The sequence below is a fragment of the Phyllobates terribilis genome, unplaced genomic scaffold, assembly GCF_046119375.1.
Source record: "Phyllobates terribilis strain yellow unplaced genomic scaffold, ASM4611937v1 Scaffold_12__6_contigs__length_324123572, whole genome shotgun sequence".
Lineage (NCBI taxonomy): Eukaryota > Metazoa > Chordata > Amphibia > Anura > Dendrobatidae > Phyllobates > Phyllobates terribilis.
Window position 1 is genome coordinate 252,232,205 of NW_027362772.1, and position 16,036 is coordinate 252,248,240.

General features: G+C 41.5%; 1 protein-coding gene across 1 annotated transcript; it reads left to right on the forward strand.

Moving 5' to 3' along the window:
* Window positions 1-8,083: 8,083 nt before the first annotated feature.
* On the forward strand, window positions 8,084-11,102 carry FNDC10 (fibronectin type III domain containing 10). The gene has a single exon (XM_073655250.1). It carries the CDS (start codon window positions 8,585-8,587, stop codon window positions 9,386-9,388), a length of 804 nt encoding a protein of 267 aa, XP_073511351.1. The 5' UTR covers window positions 8,084-8,584; the 3' UTR covers window positions 9,389-11,102.
* Window positions 11,103-16,036: the final 4,934 nt, after the last annotated feature.

Genomic DNA, 16,036 nt, shown 5'->3' on the forward strand with positions numbered 1-16,036 from the left:
ACTTAGTATTTTATTACGAGAGATTGCATACATTGCTAGCATTTCCCTGCAAGGTTGTGCCAGGAAGTTCACATCTGCAGCTATATCCAGGATGATTAAATGACAGAGTATAAATAATATAATAACTGCAAGAACAGTTTCATCACAAACCTGGCTGACCTTGAGGAAGCGGAAGGTTTCTCCTGGCAGTATCAACTTTCATGGCCCGATTTTGAGACAATACGGTAGGTCAACCAGTCTGAAACTGGAATGCAATTTGCAAAAATCTAATTGCAGAACTCGGTAAAAATCATACTTTGCCCTCCATCCAACCTCAATGAGCTCGAGCTGTTTTGCAAGGAAGAATGGGCAAGAATTTCAGCCTCTCGATGTGCAAAACTGATAGAGACATACCCCAAGCGACTTGCAGCTGTAATCGCAGCAAAAGGTGGCGCTACAAAGTATTAACTCAAGGGGGCCGAATAATATTGCACGCCCCACTTTTCAGTTTTAAATTTGTTTAAAAAGTTTAAAATATCCAATAAATTTCGTTCCACTTCACGATTGTGTCCCACTTGTTGTTGATTCTTCCCCAAAAAATTAGAATTTTATATCTTTATGTTTGAAGCCAGAAATGTGGCAAAAGGTCGAAAAGTTCAAGGGGGCCAAATACTTTCACAATGCACTGTATCCAGCAGCAATAATGGAATTGGTCTCTGAATCATGCTGCTCGCAGTTCGGGCAGCATGAATCACCTATAGGATTCCCTTTATCACAAGAACTGCAGTTCAGGCAGCATGAATTAGGTTCCTTTTAATTACAGGGACTGCATCTGCATTAGCTTTTTAATAGCAGTATATATGGGCACATTGCATACATCTTTACCTACACAACTTTCCATACAGGATGCTCTATGGATATGCATAAAGAATAGTTTATGCCACATGTCGAGATTCAGCTCTGTTCACATAGCACTTGAGCGCTATATTTGCTGTGTACCCTAGAAAGCTCCCAACATAAAATGTATTCATAGGTTTTCATTTACCTGATGGAGGCTGAAAGATTGTCAATTTTATCTACGTCAGGGTGGTACAGTAGTGTTGAACATAATAGCAGTCCAATATGACTAACCAGATTAATGACTGTTTTTGGTATAAATTATATTACCACATGTCAAACCATTTACCAGTTGCTGCAGTAGATGCTAAGAAAACCAACAGACTCCGCATTCATGATCTACAGGTTTTTGAATCTGTGTATTTGAATAATTAATTGTACGGGGGTGTTTAATATAATAGCAGTGTGGAGTTCAATTAGTGTGGTCAATCATTCTTTGAAGAAACTGGTGTGAATCAGGTGGCCCTTATATAAGGATGAAGCCAGCACATGTTGTACATGCATTTCTCCTTGAAAGCCTGAGAAATATGGGTCGTTCGAGACATTATTCAGAAGAACAGCGTACTTTGATTAAAAAGTTGATTGAGGAGGGTAAAACTTATAAAGAAGTGCAGACAATTATAGGCTGTTCAGCTAAAATGATCTCCAGTGCTTTAAAATGGAAAGCAAAACCAGAGAGCCGTGGAAGAACACGGAAGACTACTATTCGAATGGATGGAAGAATAGCCAGAATGGCAAAGGCTCAGCCAATGATCAGCTCCAGGATGATCAAAGACAGTCTCAAGATACCTGTGAGCACTGTGACAGTTAGAAGATGCCTGTGTGAAGCTAATCTCTTATCAAGAAGTCCCCGCAAAGTCCCACTGTTAAAAAAAAAGACATGTACAGAAGCAGGTACAATTTGCCAAAGAATACATCAACTGGCCTAAAGAGAAATGGAGAAACATTTTATAGACTGATGAAAGTAAAAGTGTTCTTTTTGGGTCCAAGGGCCGCAGACAGTTCGTCAAACGACCCTCAAACTCTGCATTCAAGCCACAGTACACTCTGAAGATATTGAGCATCGTGGTGCAAGCATCATGATATCGCCATGTTACTCTTATTATGATGCCGGACCCATTTACTGCATACCAGGGATCATGGTCCAGTTTGCATATATTAAAATACTTGAAGAAGTCATGTTGCCTTACGCTGAAGAGGATATGCCCTTGAAATGGTTGTTTCAACAAGACAACGACCCTAAACACACCAGTAAATCTTGGTTCCAGTCCAACCAAATTGAGGTTATGGAGAGGTCAGTCCAATCCCCGAACCTTAATCCGATAGAACACTTGTGGGGTGACATCAAAAATGCCATTTCTGAAGCAAAGCATCAATTGCCAAAAAATTGTGGGATGTAGTCAAAGCATCCCGGGCTGGAATAACAGCTGACAGGGGCCAGAAGTTGGTTGACTCTATGCAACATAGATGTGAAGCAGTTCTAAAAAACTGTAGGTATACAACTAAATATTAGGTTAGTGATTCACAGGAATGCTAAATCCTCAAAAAAAGAGTACATATTGTGAGTTTCTAAAGACAAATGCAAACACTGCTATTTTTTTGAACAGCCAAATGTTCATTTTTTGTTATTTTCTGTAAAGTAGTTAAAATTATATACATTTCTCTTCATGTTTTGAATTAGAAAACAGTGTGCAATATTCCCAATGCACAGAAATAAAAACTAGTATAAAGATTTTGTGCTTAACTCGTGTTTTTGAACACACTGCTATTATTTTGAACACTACTGTATATATCATTTTAACTTTTGTTATTGCATAGAAAAGTTCAGTCAGGCTATGTGCCCACGATGCAGAAATGCTCAGGATTTTTTCCTGAGCGTTTCTGCATCTCCCTGGCAGAAAAAACGCATGCGGATTGTACATGCGTTTTTCCTGCCAGGGACATGCGGATGTGAAGCGTTCTTCACTTGCATTTCCGCATGCGGGTTGACAAGCGGTTTCCAAGCGATTTTAGCATCACTTGGAAAGTGCTTGTCAACTTGGTCACAATATATAAATCCATGCAAACGGCATGGATTTATATAGTGTGACCTTAAAGAATGTTTGAAAAAAAATAAAAAAATAAATCTATACTTACCTTCTGATGGCCCCCGGAGTCTTGCTTCGCTCCGTTCTCCCTTGCCGGCAGCTTGCGGTACACTGCACTGAAGGACCTGCCGTCACATGACTATGATGTCAGCACAAGTCCTTCAGTCCACCGCGAGCTGCCGGCAAGGGAGGACGAGCACAGCGGGGGCCATCAGAAGGTAAGTATAACATTTATTTTTTATTTTATTCTTTTTTTCACAGGTTCTATGGTACCCGGGTCTGGAGGAGAGTCTCCTCTCCTCCACACCTGGGTACCATTCGCACATTGGAACGCATGGAATGCGCATCTACATATACAGTGATGCGTAATCCATGCATTTCAATGCAAGTCAATGGCGGCGAAAACGTAGCAATTCCGCAAAATAATTGCTAGTGCTGCGTTTTTTTCCGCAACGATAACCCGCAGCGGAAATTTCCGAAGCATTTGGCCTTCTACCATGCGTTTTTTAAGTGTTTCTGCAGCGTTTTTGCCGCTGCGGAAATGCTTAAAAAACGCATCGTGGGCACACAGCCTCACATATCACACAGATTGTTTTTTTCACAGGAGACAATGGGCAAGAAAAGCCTAGACATTGCCATACTTCTGAGCCTTACATCAGAGGTGAATCTTGAAAAATAGAGAAAAGTGAACTGCGAGTACTTCACTACACTTCAATATGCAGAGGCTGTCGACTGATGTTAGCACCATATCATCATGAAACACTCGTGGTGTCAGCTCTTTCAGGTAGAGGTACTTTATCACTATACACAGTCCACTTTTCTCAGTTTTTGAAGATTCATGTAGCTTCCAAAGCCTACACAATGTAAAGAAATTCTAGCAACTTTCCTGAAATGTGGCAAACTAATTTAAAAAAGTGTACAATATATTCTCCCTAAACTGAACACTTCTATGTTAGCCAGAAGTGGCTAATATGTCTCACCTGATCAGGGGGATCCTCAAAGCCCCTGGACATGAGGAGCTGTTCTTAAGCAACAAGGACAGGTGGCACTGGTACAGCAGGGCACCTGAGCCGGGGTGAAGTAGTCACAAGTATGTAACAAGTTGCACAGGAGAGGGCAAACTGGTGTAGCAGAACTAGAACAGCAATTGCTGATGTAGTCCGGAATATGAGAGTTGTAGCAGTGTTGGCTGATGTAGTATTAAATAGTGGTAGAATTCCAGATACCTGAATACTCAGTCGGGACACCAGTGCCTGAGCCAGGTTGAAATAACCCAGGAAGGAAATGTCATCAGTGTGCATCTGATTGCTGCAGCAACCTGATGCACAAGAGAAGATACAGGACCATCCAGAGAGAACACGATTCAGCACTGAATCCAGGACAGTTGAGTAATATTTGTTCAAAATATGAACTTTTTGTACGACTCCTACTGACTCAAAGCTGAGAGTAAAAATTATAGCATAATCTAAATTAAGAGCCATTGTATCCAGCACAAATACTAGATTTTTCCATACAATACAAAAGGGCTTTCTATGAGATGCAGTACTCTGGAGTGTCACCCAATATTAGTTTGTAGGGCACAACCCTAAGTCTTCAATTGTAATAAATAGGTATCAACCTGGTCCATTGGTGCTAATAAATGAAGAAGACAAAGCTCTTGACTGAAGCAAATAGGGAAGAGGAGAATCCTGAGTGGGCTATTTCTCCCTTCTTTGTGTTAAAAATAACCTAAATGCCCATCTCTTAAGGGTAGAGAATTGGTTGTTTGAACTCCAGTGAACCCATTCCCTAATGTTCACTGTAGGACTGAAAATCATCATTGATATCCTATGTATTCTGTACGCTGATTGGAAAAATCTATAAAAAAGTTGTCTAATAAATCACTTCTTTTACCAGAACATTTGTTTTTCTTTTGCGTACTTGGACTCTATGCTACATGACACAACCAAGGGTTCTACATCAATGTCACAAGCCATATTAATATTTATGTCCTAGCAATGTCTATTATATAGCAGTGGTATAAAGGAACAGTAACCAGTGATCAATGCATCTTATCACTCTAAGGCAGACAGACAACAGAATTAGCTTCGTTTTTTATTGTTTGTATTGACCATTCCTCATACTAGTCAATAGGTCAATACCTTGTGGTCGCTTTAAGCTGCATTAACGATCTGGAGACTATGGATCAAAATGAATTGTGAACATATTTATCTAATAGCTTTCTGTTTTTTAATGTTGTATTTTCACCATAATGTAACATGGTGGAAGTACTGGGTCTCTTTAAAGAGACCCGTTGACTATGGAGTCCAACAGGAAGGCTCCATGGGAGAAAATTACACAAATTAGCACTCTCATGGAGCAAAAGAAACTATCTGTCAAGTGCTACCTAGGAGAGGTGGCTACTCTATAAGTCATTGTCTGACCTTATAATGAGCTACAGATAGCCTGTTTTGGAGTTTTACCCATCATCATTATTGAGCAGTATCTTTCATTCTGCATCCTTTTCTTCCAATGAGCTTTGTCTATAAGACTCCATACTCAGTTGGTTTCTTTAAGGAAAGTCAGTATTTCCTCTTCATTGCCTCAATTGCATCATACTCAGCCAGCCAGAGACTACTGTACACTGATGAGGGGTAAACACCCAGAAACAGGGAGACTGTAGTTGAGTTTCTGGCTTGGCATTTATTCCTGTTCATGTTACAAAGCTCAGTAAAAGGTTAGATATTGACTTTTAGCGTAACTACTAGAGTTGGTGTGAATGAATTTACAGCGCCTGGTTCATCAGCCACGTTAGTAATCTATGGCCACTGGACAGGAGTCACGAGAACCACCTCTTACCTTACGGCATCCATGGCTCTTCTTTTGATTAGGCAGCCTAATTCGAATTTATTGTTGAGGTGTGACACACATGTGACGTCTCACTAGGCCGACTCATGAAAAGAGCAATGGATGCCAGGAGGCGATTCTCAGGGCTTTCATCCAACGACCATATTACTGACGTGGCTGATGGACCAGGTACTGCAAATCAATTTGCACCAACTGTAGTACCAACTATGCATGAGCAATTTGATTACTGCTGGTCTGGCATCCAATCCAGTTCTCCATACAAGCCACTCTTCACTTCTGAGCCCGGCTGTCTGGGTACCACTGGAGCTTAGTAGATCTTCCGACATCATAATGGCGCAGGGCCTGGTGAGCACCAGAAGTATCCAAGATGCAGGGCCAAGGATGAGGGGCACAGAAGTGAAGACGGGTTACCACAGAGCACAGGACTGGACGCTGGACCAGGTCATCACAAATCTAATTGCTCATCTGTAGTTCTTACCTCTCCTGGGTGGCACTTGCAAGGTAAACCCATGCAATAAGCCTAAAGTTATGCCTCACCTGGTGAGTTGGATCCTCAAAGCCTTTTGTTTAGATGAGCAAATCTACAGCAGCACAGCTGGCATTGGTGCAGAGCGATCCAGTGAAAACACCAGAGACTGAAGTGGCAACTGAAGGAACAGAACTAGAACCCTGGGAACCAATTAAGTAAAGAAGTCATTGCACTTGTTGTAGCAGAATTGGACAGTGATGTAGCAGAGTTGACTCAGCAACGAGGAAACAGAGCTAATTGACATAGGAAGTTCTTAAGTAAAACTGGTCCAGCGGTATAAAAAATAGCAGACTTTTTCACTGTTTTCAAGACCGTGCTGGCACAGTGGTTAGGCAGGGTTTGCCAGTAATATAGCATAGCTGAGTTTGTTACAGAGCTTTGACTATCCAGTGATGTAACAGAGCTGGTTAGTCAAAGAGTGCAGGCAGAACTGGCCAGCAGTGAGCAGAGCTGGGTTAGTCACAGAGTGCAGGCAGAACTGGCCAGCAGTGAGAAAAGCTGGGTTAGTCACAGAGTGCAGGCAGAACTGGCCAGCAGTGAGCAGAGCTGAGTTAGTCAAACAGTGCAGACAGAACTGGCCAGCAGTGAGCAGAGCTGGGTTAGTCATAGAGTCCAGGTAGAACAAGGCTAGTGGTCTAGGAGAGTTACAAAATGATGTAGCAGAGCTGGATTTGTTAGGAGGTTTAGACACAGCAAAAAGGCAGCCAATGAAAGCAGTGTTTCATTACCTGATCTGGCCTATAAGGTCTGCGAGCGTGACAATACAGGCGGATATGTAGGAGAGTAGGGAAACCAGCCGAGGCAGGAGGAGGATGCAGTGCCCAGAGCTGTAGCCAGAGCAGGAGGCACCTAGTAATAATGACAGATTACCTGCACAATATTTCACAGCAGCCTTTTTATGTTTCAGAGCAGATCTTCCTACTAGAAGTGGGAACATGCAGCAGGAACCATTATGTGTCATTTTGGAATTCTGGAGCTGAGTCTTACTCCATTTTTCCAGTCTTTGAGTCCTACAACATCAACAACGCAAACTGATTGACAGCTCTCCCTGTGTGCAAACTTATACAAGAAAAGCTGCCAATCCTGTCAATCTCTCTGTGTGGGTGGCAGAGGTAAGATTTACAGGTTCATTCTGAATCCTTCCAGCATTTAAACAGCTTTTCACGAGAATACTGAATGAAATCAGTGACGTATCCCTGAACTAATCATCCCCCATCCAACCCTATGCGAATCAATTCACAACAATCTACAAAGATCTATGAAATCCACACCTAGGGGTGGAATGAAAATAATTTATTTTAATCTTATTCCCTCTATGTCAGTTTTCTAACAAAATAATGTTGCAAAGAACAGAGCATGCCATATTTGAGAGCTTTTATTGTTTGGTATATAAAAAAAATTGAAAGAAAACTATTTGTATATAAATAAATACTCTACATCTAGATAAATCAATGAATCCAATTCTCAGGATGAGGTATTTACTTAGGATGGAATTACTTTTCACTTCTATTAATAAAATCGAAGGAAAATCTTGTTGGATTGATAACGCAGTATACAGTAATGATAGCAAGAATATTTTCCCTATAGAAGCTTTGCCTTTCTTCGCCTTCTTGACTCCGTTCTCCTTGACAGATGATCTTTTTTTTTTGCAATCAGATTGCACTTCATCATTAGAGTCTTCAGAGCAAGGAGCCATCGATTGTCTTGCAGCTCTTCTTCCTGGTCTGGATTGCATATAGGTTAATTATAAATAAATAGCTGTTTTTTAGACGGTTGCTGAGGCCATTGACAGGCTCACGGTACAGTGGATCTGTAGTAGAGGACGGCCGGCAGGATAGGCATGGGTTAAGAGCTACTGCATTTCTATTGGAGACCAGGAGGAGGCTGCTCAGAAAAAAAACGCTGTTTGCAACCAACATCGAGAGGATATGCAGACCTATTTCAAGTTAGTATGTCCAAAACGTGGCTGCTACAGTGCATTCGAAGAGACTCGTCAGAGCGACATGCAGTGCCTGGCGTCCGGAAAGAGAGCTGCTGGATTTTGTCCCCCATTCATGGATGCAGGAAGATGCCACAGCTCATAGGAGATGGAGAGACTGCTTCAGCTACAGAGGAATACCAGATTGAAAATCACTTCTGCATCATCTATCAAAAGTGACCTTCATTTGAAGGAACATTGAAGTCAAGTCTTGTATTACCGGGGCTACCTGATTTGTTGAATACTTGTGTTTTTCATCAAGTCATCATGATCAATTTACACTTCAGGAGCTTCCAGTCTTTGCTGCTTCTTTGCCTTTTTGAATGGAGACCCATGGCTGCTTTGGCCGGTTGGCAACAAAAACATGGACATCCAGACCTGAGGAACAGACCATCAACTTCTTCTTCTTCTGGGTTGGGGTCTTCATCTTTAATATCTACACTCTTTCCACGCCATAAAAGAGGATCTACCTCAATGAATATAACTAGACAAAGCAAGCAGGACAACTTACTGCCGAATGAATCTACTTGCCCCTACAAAGTGTTTGGTGAGGGTCAGGAGAACTACAAGAAGAGCATTTGTTTCAGGACCACGGATAGCGACTTCCGCTGTGACCAAAGAGAATGCATTTTGTACAAGTCAGGGAGGTCTTTGGTCGCCAATGTGTTAAGAAACAGCAGTGTCCTCCTACAATGGCAGACGTTCGATCCATACCTTCCTGACCTTAAAGGGTTTCTGATAAACTGCTCATGGAATGGAACTTTTACTCGTTTCCAGTGTGATACCGTCCAGCTAGGTGTGAACTGTAGGGACTACCTCTTAACCAATGTACATGACAATGTCAGGTATAGGATCTGCCTGCAGACCCTCTTCACTAACAGGACATCTACAGAAGAATGCGTGGACTTTAGTGTGGAGCCGGTGGGGATGCAGGATATTGTCATTGCCATGACTGCTGTAGGGGGGTCTATATGTGTGATGCTGGTCATCATCTGCCTCTTAGTGGCCTACATTACAGAAAATCTTATGCAACCATCCTTCATGCACCCTTCTACTAAGAGGGGACCGTGAGATCATGTAAAGAACACAAGAGCGATTCATATGTGATTGACCGACACCAGTTCTGACTATAGCGCTAATGACTATGAAATGGGGATATCATCACTGTGAAACTATAGGAAATTATATACATAAGATTATAGTTTGTGCCAAATAATATCTTTCTTAAGAGCCACAAACTGGACAGCTCTTCTACAACCACAAGTTCCAGTAGGTCCAGCTGCTCTTTGACTTGAGGCCTTAGAGGTTGCTGATCTCTACTTTAGGAGTCTGGGTGACATTGGCCATACATCGTACATTAGTAATACGTAGATTCACTAATCTCTTACAAGTTACTATCACAATATGACACAACTTGGTTCTTCTTTTATTTTATAGTGGCAGAAATATTCTTCCTTCCCATATATGTTGTACTTCATTGTATGAAGCGGTGACATCCGATGCTATAGAATCTTAGAATGTTAGCGCTGGACGGGACCTCCAGGGTCATCGTGTCCAACCTCTCTGATCAATGCAGGATTCACTAAACCATCTCAGACATAGAATCATAGAATGTTAGAGTTGGAGGGGACCTCCAGGGTCATCGTGTCCAACCTCTCTGATCAATGCAGGATTCACTAAACCATCTCAGACATAGAATCATAGAATGTTAGAGTTGGAGGGGACCTCCAGGGTCATCATGTCCAACCCCCTGCTCAAGGCAGGATTCACTAAACCATCTCACAGATGTCCAGCACATAATATTGTGGAATCGTCCCATGTACTATGTATGGACAGCCCTATAGATACAAGTCACCAAGCCATGGTTTAACCAATGAGAAGAACAGAGGATATGCTCTTTATACATGTAGGGTATACATTTACCTTTTCTTATTATTATATTGGGATCACAGGACCTTAATTGCAGGGACGTCTTCGCTATAACATAGGATTCTTCTGTACATAGTAGTGAGATTTAAGTACTAGAATAAGATGTATTTTTCACAATGTTGGCATAATAACTGATAGCTTTATACAGTATGTGGATGTCTAATGCTGGCTGGGTGCTCACTGTGTACCATGATACATAACATAGGGTATACATATATATATTGTTATAGGTTATATGTCAGTCTATGGTATACTAAGAGCTTTCAGAAATGTTAATGATAAATGTTGGCCTTCTGTAGTAACACACAGTGCACATATATGTAAAAGGGTCCTCATCTGTTTCACAAAAGTCAGTACACAACTAATCAGGGCCACATCTAGCCTTAAAAAATAGCAGATAGATCTGTTTTTCCTTTAATATGTGTGCCATTAAACCCATACAGAACACTTCTCGACATGTCTTTGTATATATATAGGTAAGAGCCGCCACAGGATTTCATTAAAAGATATTCACAAGGGAACAGCGCCCCCAGTGGCCATACTATGGTTACCCATACATAGCTAGTGCAATAACTTGGAGGGAAATTGCCTTTCAGACATGAGAACCTTTAAGATTATGAAAATAAAGTGAATATTATTATGTGGCATGATTTTCTATTTAATGAACTGATGCACATTTGATATACCGCTCTAGATTTCCCCCCATACATGATCTGCTTGGTCGTTCACAAACTGATGATCAAAGGATCGAGCATGTTAAAATTTAATATGTGTGATCTTCCCTTTCCCCTGATATCTACCATCCGAGCAGAGTCAGGACTCCATACTCATTAGATAGGTTTGTTGTGTATTCGGACCCTTTTCTAATGGCTATATAGTCATAAAATTAAAATCTGTATTTTTGGAATACTTTTTTTGAATCCTTTCTGCTACTTTATTTGTTTCTCTCAAGCACAATGACACTTAGCTATATCCATCTGCTGTTGATTGATCTTATAATGATTTTTTTCCATTCCAGTTATGGCCTGTGTGCATGTATAATGACCGCTGCAGCCTATTATTGGACTCCGCGGTGTGACTGGCTGCGTTGATCACACGTGTTGTCGATGCAGACAGATTAACTAAGATCATGGGGGCGCAATGGGGCTGGAGTATAAAGGAAGAGTCAGACAGTCATATAACTCGGACGAGGATCGCAACACAATGCTAGGACTGGCCGTCGACTATACCGACCCGAGTGTGACAGCATGTGTTTTTGTGGGGAAGCAATGGGGCTGGAGTGTAAAGGAAGAGTCAGACAGCTGTATAAATCAGACGAGAATCGCAATGCAATGTTCGGACTGGCCGTCAGCTCTCTCGACCCCAGTGTGACAGCTTGTATTTCTATGCAGCTGTCACACTCAGGTGGGGAGAGCCACTGGCCAGTCCGAGCATTGCGTTCGAGTTATACAGCAGTCTGACTCTTCCCTAAGGCGGGTGTTAAAAGGTGGTATAATGCTCCTTTTCTTATTTTTTTGCTTTTTTACACCTTCATTGCCGGCCAGTCCGAGCATTGCGTTGCGATCCTCGACCGAGTTATACAGCTGTCTGACTCTTCCCTAAGGAGGTGGTAAAAGGTGGGTAATGCTCCTTTTATTATTTTTCTGCATTTTTACACCTTCATTCGTCTATTTTTCTTCATCCCGAATAACCCCTTTAATGATCAGGGCTATATGAGGTACCCCGGTTCTAATCATTCTTGCAACAAAAGTAATCAGTAATAAAAAAGAACACTAAAGAATAATTTTTCTGACAGTTTCCGGTTTGCAAATAAAAACTTTTCTTTAAATAAAAATATGTTACAAAGCCCCATAGAGGTTCTAAATATACAATACCGAGATGCTGATGGTAACATTTGTAGACTACACGCATTTCTCGGTAAATCGGCTTAGTGCATAGGCCTCCTAACAGAGGATATAACATGGTTTGTACGGTGTTGCGCTCCAGATTACTGCTCTTTCATAATGTATTCAAGCAACATACAAGCAGCTGTGATGCTGAGCGCATCCCTAACATAATGATGAAAATGTTACCATTTTAGCATCCCGTCAATAGAAATCAAACCAGGCCTAAAAGGGACAGGATACATGGTAATTTCCAGATGTCTAACATTTATATAGGTATTTATGTGATGTGGTTATATAATTAGTACAGAGTTATAACCAAATCATTCAAAAATCAAGGCAACCCAATTTTTTGCCAATGGCTGGGGGTCTGACGTTTTATTATTATTTTGCAATACTTAAATAGCGCTATAATATTCTGCAGCGCTTTTACATATATTACCATCACTGTCCCCATTGGGGTTCACAATCTAGATTCCCTATCAGTATGTCTTTGGAGTGTGGGAGGAAACCGGAGAACTTGGAGGAAACCCACACAAACACGGGGAGAACATACAAACTCCTTGCAGATGTTGTCCTTGGTGGGATTTTAACCCAGGACCCCAGTATTGCAAAGCCACAGTACTAACCACTGAGCCAAAGGGCTGCCCTATACATAGTACAATGCTAACCACTGAGCGACCGTACTGCCATATATATAGTACAGTGCTAACCACTGAGCCACCATGCTGCCCTATATATAGTACAGTCATAACCACTGAGCCAGCGCACTGCCATATATAGTACAGCGCTAACCACTGAGCCACCATAATGCCCTATATATAGTACAGTGCTAACCACTGAGCCAGCGTACTGCTCTATATAGTACAGTACTAACTTCTGAGCCACCATGCTGCCCTATACATAGTACAGTGCTAACCACTGAGCCACCGTACTGCCATATATATAATACAATGGTATACACTGAGCCACTGTACTGCCATATACTGTATATAGTACAGTGCTAACCACTGAGCCACCTTGCTGCCATATATATATAGTACAGTGCTAACCACTGAGCCACCATACTGCCATATATATAGTACAGTGCTAACCACTGAGCCACTGTACTGCCATATATATATATATATATATATATAGAGTACAGTGCTAAACACTGAGCCATCGTACTGCCATATATACAGTACAGACCAAAAGTTTGGACACACCTTCTCATTTAAAGATTTTTCTGTATTTTCATGACTATGAAAATTGTACATTCACACTGAAGGCATCAAAACTATGAATTAACACATGTGGAATTATATACTTAACAAAAAAGTGTGAAACAACTGAAAATATGTCTTATATTTTAGGTTCTTCAAAGTAGCCACCTTTTGCTTTGATGACTGCTTTGCACACTCTTGGCATTCTCTTGATGAGCTTCAAGAGGTAGAAATGGTCTTCCAACAATCTTGAAGGAGTTCCCAGAGATGCTTAGCACTTGTTGGCCCTTTTGCCTTCACTCTGCGGTCCAGCTCACCCCAAACCATCTCGATTGGGTTCAGGTCTGGAGACTGTGGAGGCCAGGTCATCTGGCATAGCACCCCATCACTCTCCTTCTTGGTCAAATAGCCCTTACACAGCCTGGAGGTGTGTTTGGGGTCATTGTCCTGTTGAAAAATAAATGATGGTCCAACTAAACGTAAACTGGATGGAATAGCATGCCTCTGCAAGATGCTGTGGTAGCAGTGGTTTCCTAGCAGCTATTTTACCATGAAGGCCTGCTGCACAAAGTCTCCTCTTAACAGCTGTTGAAGAGATGTGTCTGCTGCTAGAACTCTGTGTGGCATTGACCTGGTCTCTAATCTGAGCTGCTGTTAACCTGCGATTTCTGAGACTGGTGACTCGGATAAACTTATCCTCAGAAGCAGAGGTGACTCTTGGTCTTCCTTTCCTGGGGAGGTCCTCATGTGAGCTAGTTTCTTTGTAGCGCTTGATGGTTTTTGCAACTACACTTGGGGACACATTCAAAGTTTGCCCAATTTTTCGCACTGACTGACCTTCATTTCTTAAAGTAATGATGGCCACTCGTTTTTCTTTACTTAGCTGCTTTTTTCTAGCCATAATACAAATTCTAACAGTCTATTCAAGTAGGACTATCAGATGTGTATCCACCTGACTTCTGCACAACACAACTGATGGTCCCAACCCCATTTATAAGGCAAGTAATCCCACTTATTAAACCTGACAGGGCACATCTGTGAAGTGAAAACCATTTCCGGTGACTACCTCTTGAAGCTCATCAAGAGAATGCCAAGAGTGTGCAAAGCAGTCATCAAAGCAAAAGGTGGCTACTTTGAAGAACCTAGAATATAAGACATATTTTCAGTTGTTTCACACTTTTTTGTTAAGCATATAATTCCACATGTGTTAATTCATAGTTTTGATGCCTTCAGTGTGAATGTACAATTTTCAAAGTCATGAAAATACAGAAAAATCTTTAAATGAGAAGGTGTGTCCAAACTTTTGGTCTGTACTGTATATACAGGGTGGTCCAAAAGTAGGTGGACAGAAAGTGTAATAGAATGTTCCTGTGCTGAGATAATCTTATGAATGTGCCCCTGCTGTGTACTGTGTAATGGCTGTGTCTGACCGTACAGGAACATGGTCTGATCATACCACAGCTCCTGGGCAGGGGAGGAAGAAAGAGTATACAGACATTACAGCAGGGGATCACAGCTGATTCTTTATTTTAAGAAAAACATTGTTTAAAAACAGGCAGGGAAATGTTTTACCTCACAAAAAGAATCAGCTGTGATCCCCCTGCTGTAATATCTGTATACTCTTTTGCTCGCTCCCCCCCCACCCAGGAGATGTGGTATGATCAGACCATGTTCCTGCACGGTCAGACACGGCCATTACACAGTACACAGCAGGGGCACAATTATAAGGTTATCTCAGCACAGAAACATTCTATTACACTTTCTGTCCACCTACTTTTGGACCACCCTGTATATATATATATATATATATATATATATATATATAGTACAGTGCTAACCACTGAGCCACCTTGATGCCCGGCCTTTGTAAGATTGAGTATTATTTGACTGAAATGTATGGGAGAACATGTAATGAATGGTAATGCCGGGTCAGCCAGGGTCAGAGACGCTGCCTGCACAGATATGTAGAGACCTTTCAATTATAGACAGCAGAAAGGGAAAAGCAAAAGGTGATCTGTCCATCAGACAGTACCTGAGCTCAGTACGGAGCACAGGTCGAGACTCAGTTGTGAAGCTGTTAGCAATTTCTTCACGTAGAAAAGAATGTCTTCGCTCACTAACCACAAGGAAGGATGTTGTAAAGTACAAGGAATTAAAATATGAACTACAGAAGAAAACTGAATACTTTATGCAAAAAATTTTTTATAAATAGTTTATGGGTCTCTTTACACTGGCATGTCACTCTCCACTGGGAGAGGCGTTACCCCTTTAGACTCCAGTCAGAGGCCTCTCACATAGCCAAATCAGATCTGTTGCTTTGCGCTGATGAGGGGCAAAGACTCCAAAACACGTGTCTGCAAAGAGATTATCTGGTTTGGATTTTATCCTAAGTCATGTGGCAAGGCTCTTTAAAGGGACAATAATTGACTTTTAGGATTGCCAATTCCAGTAGGTGGCACTACAGTTTAAGTCCTCTTCCTTTCTCAAAAGGCAATTTGCATATTTAATTTCCCAGAGGAGCATTGCACGGCCTATAAGTCTCCTTACACTGGCATGTCACTCTCAACAAAGGTAAATGTTACCCTTTAGACCCCTATAAATTGTAAAACCCTATTTCATCCTCGCTGCCGAGTACATAAGACTGTTCCACTGGCTTCTTCTCTGCCTGTAACGTTCACTATTCTGAGGGGTTGCCACTCTAC